The sequence below is a fragment of the Antechinus flavipes genome, chromosome 6 (genome assembly GCF_016432865.1).
Source record: "Antechinus flavipes isolate AdamAnt ecotype Samford, QLD, Australia chromosome 6, AdamAnt_v2, whole genome shotgun sequence".
Lineage (NCBI taxonomy): Eukaryota > Metazoa > Chordata > Mammalia > Dasyuromorphia > Dasyuridae > Antechinus > Antechinus flavipes.
In genome coordinates this window covers 242169434-242172262 of record NC_067403.1, presented here as the reverse complement: position 1 = coordinate 242172262, position 2829 = coordinate 242169434, and the positions used below count along the sequence as shown (strand labels likewise).

Sequence of the window (2829 nt, the reverse complement as noted above, 5' to 3'; positions counted from 1 at the left end):
TCCCCACATTGGCCATGTTTGAAAATGTGTTTACATATATATGTGTGTGTGTTTACATATATATACATGCATATCATGCCAATATATGGCATATTAATATAATAATAATATGAATAATATGCTACTGTATATTGTATTACTATATTATAGTAATTATATAGTATTATTAATATGTCATATTTATATTAACATAACATTCATTATTATATATAGGATATTAATTTAATGTACTATATGATATATAGTATATCATAATACTGTATTATGATATGCGATATATACTATATACTATATATATATTACATATAATAAATATTTATATATATAATATATACATGCATATATACTGTGTATCTATGTATGTGTATATATATGAGATATGTATATATGAAATATGCAATATATATTACTTTGTGTATAGCATAAAATAGTATAATAATATAACATTATATATGTACACACATGCATATGTGTGTGTGTATAGTTGTTCATCAAGATTTCATTACTTCTGTGTCATAATTTATTATCAGTTGTCTGGAATTGTAGCTAATCCTTGCAAAAGAGTTCCAGAATTTTCAAAGTTGTTAAAGATACCAATGGGAAGGAAAGGATGATGACATTCCAAGAGCAGAAGACATGATTTGGAGATAACTGGAAATTATTACATTACTAGGTTGCAGAGTAAATGTTTAATAAGTATTTGGGTGATCATAAGTTGAATGGATGTCTCCTGAAGTAGTACTACTTCTGCAAAGGTCACCTCTCCCTCTATAAAAGGTGAGTCATTTGGAGGATTTTACTGGATAATCCTTAATTTGATAAAGTCAAGTTCCCATCTGTTTCTCCCCAGGTCACTTTGAATCTAATAGAAAAGTTCCCTGAGACACCCAAAAAAAATGAATTCTCATAAAGAAGGCCTGGAGATTCTCTACTTGACCCTGCTTTTGTTTGGAGCCCTGGGGAATATGTTCCTTGTCTATCTACACAGCCAGAAGCTCATCATAGGTCCCAGAAAAAGACTCATTAGCCTGATAATTATCAACTTGGCTTTAGCTCATACTCTGATGATTTTTTTCAGAGGAATCCCTATAATAATAATTACTTGGGGATGGAGAACTTTTCTAGATGACATGATGGGGAAAATCTTAAATTACCTCATAAGAGTGACCCGGGGAGTTTCCCTCACCACCACCTGCCTCTTGAGTGTCTTCCAGGCCATCACTATCAGTCCCAACCACCCGCTACGGATAGAGATCAAAACTTGGATCCACAAACATATTATTTCCTGCTCTTTACTCTGCTGGATTTTCAATATTCTGGTAGATGTCATAATGGCAGCAAATATAAGTGATGCAACAAACAGCAGTAATGAAAGATGGAGGATTGGACATAGCTCTTTCAACTTGCACACAGGAAATACCATAAAAATTCTCATTTGGAAATCAGTTATTGATGCTCTCTTTGTGGGGCTCATGATCTGCTCAAGTGGCTACATGGTATCTGTCCTCTATAGACACAGACGGCAAGTCCAACATATTCACACCAGCCTCCTACTCAGAGCCTCCCATGAGACCAGAGCCACCAAAGCCATCCTGATGCTTGTGGTCAATTTTGTCTGCTTTAACTCGGCCAGTTCTCCTTTCATCATTTATATAGCTTCTGCTAAAGCAACTAAGCACTGGGGACTACGTTTCACTGTTGCCCTTTCCCTGTTTTATCCAATAGTTAGCCCCTTCATGCTGATCAGCTTCGACACCCAGATGCCCAGGTCTTTGAATATTCTCTTAGGCCTGAAAAGGTTAGGACAGGAAGAACTCTCAAGTTAATGAAAATACTTGGGCTTCGTGAAAAGGAATTGGGCATAAAGGAGGAATAGGACATCCATTCCTTTTCTTTCCAAGCTAGACTCCATGGGAAATTTCCTACATTGGAATAGGAATTTCTGTACCCTAAATCCTACAAAAAACAAATTACCTTTCCAATAAAACTCATGTCTTTCTCTTTCTTCCTGAATTCTCATGAAAGCACCACAAGTCACTTCAGGCTTGAAAGCTTAGAACCATTCTCAGGCCTTTTCTCATATTCGTTAGTCACATATAAATTAGGTGCCAAGTCGTGTGAATTTTACCTTTGTAATATTTTTTATGTCATTCCCTTTCTTCTGCATCAAAGGCTTCCATTCCTTATGTAGTACTCTCGAGAAACCCTTCTTACTTGTTTCCCTGACTCTAATCTTTCCCTTACAAAATTGGCGAGATGGCTGCTAAATTAATATTTTAGCACACAGTCTTAACTGTCATTCACCTGTTCAAAAAGCATCACTGATTCTCTATTGCTTTTTCTTTGTTTTTGCTGAGGCATTTGGGGTTAAGTGACTTGCCCAGAGACACACAGCCAGAATGTGTTAAATGACTGAGACTAGATTTGAACTCAGGTCCTCCTGACTTCAGGGCTGGTGGTCTATCCACTATACCAACTAGCTGCCCCTCTCTATTGCATTTAAAATTTTTTTTAAACTTCCTCTAAATTTGAAAACTACATTCCTTCTCAAATTGATTCCATCTCCACTTGACAGCCAAACTCATAGCATTTGCCCTTATATAATCCAGGCTCAAACTAAACTGGCCTGAATTTTTTTTCCTTGTAGGATATTTAATTTCCCATTCCCTTATAGCATCCCCCATGACTGAAAAGTATAGTCTTTTTAACTCTGCCTTTTAGCCTTCTTAACTACCTCCAAAGTAAAACTTAGATACTGTTTCCAAGAAAAATATCTCGTAGAATCAAGTAACGATGTGTATTTCTACCAAGTTTTGGGCTTTTGCATGG

At 35.8% G+C, this 2829-nt stretch overlaps 1 protein-coding gene across 1 annotated transcript; it reads left to right on the top strand.

Moving 5' to 3' along the window:
• The first annotated feature begins 896 nt into the window (after window positions 1-896).
• LOC127541545 (vomeronasal type-1 receptor 3-like) lies at window positions 897-1826 on the top strand. The gene has a single exon (XM_051966774.1). It carries the CDS (start codon window positions 897-899, stop codon window positions 1824-1826), a length of 930 nt encoding a protein of 309 aa, XP_051822734.1.
• Window positions 1827-2829: the final 1003 nt, after the last annotated feature.

Coding starts and splice junctions, on each gene's coding strand:
- LOC127541545 (XM_051966774.1), top strand. CDS start 897: ATGAATTCTCATAAAGAAGGCCTGGAGATTCTCTACTTGACCCTGCTT.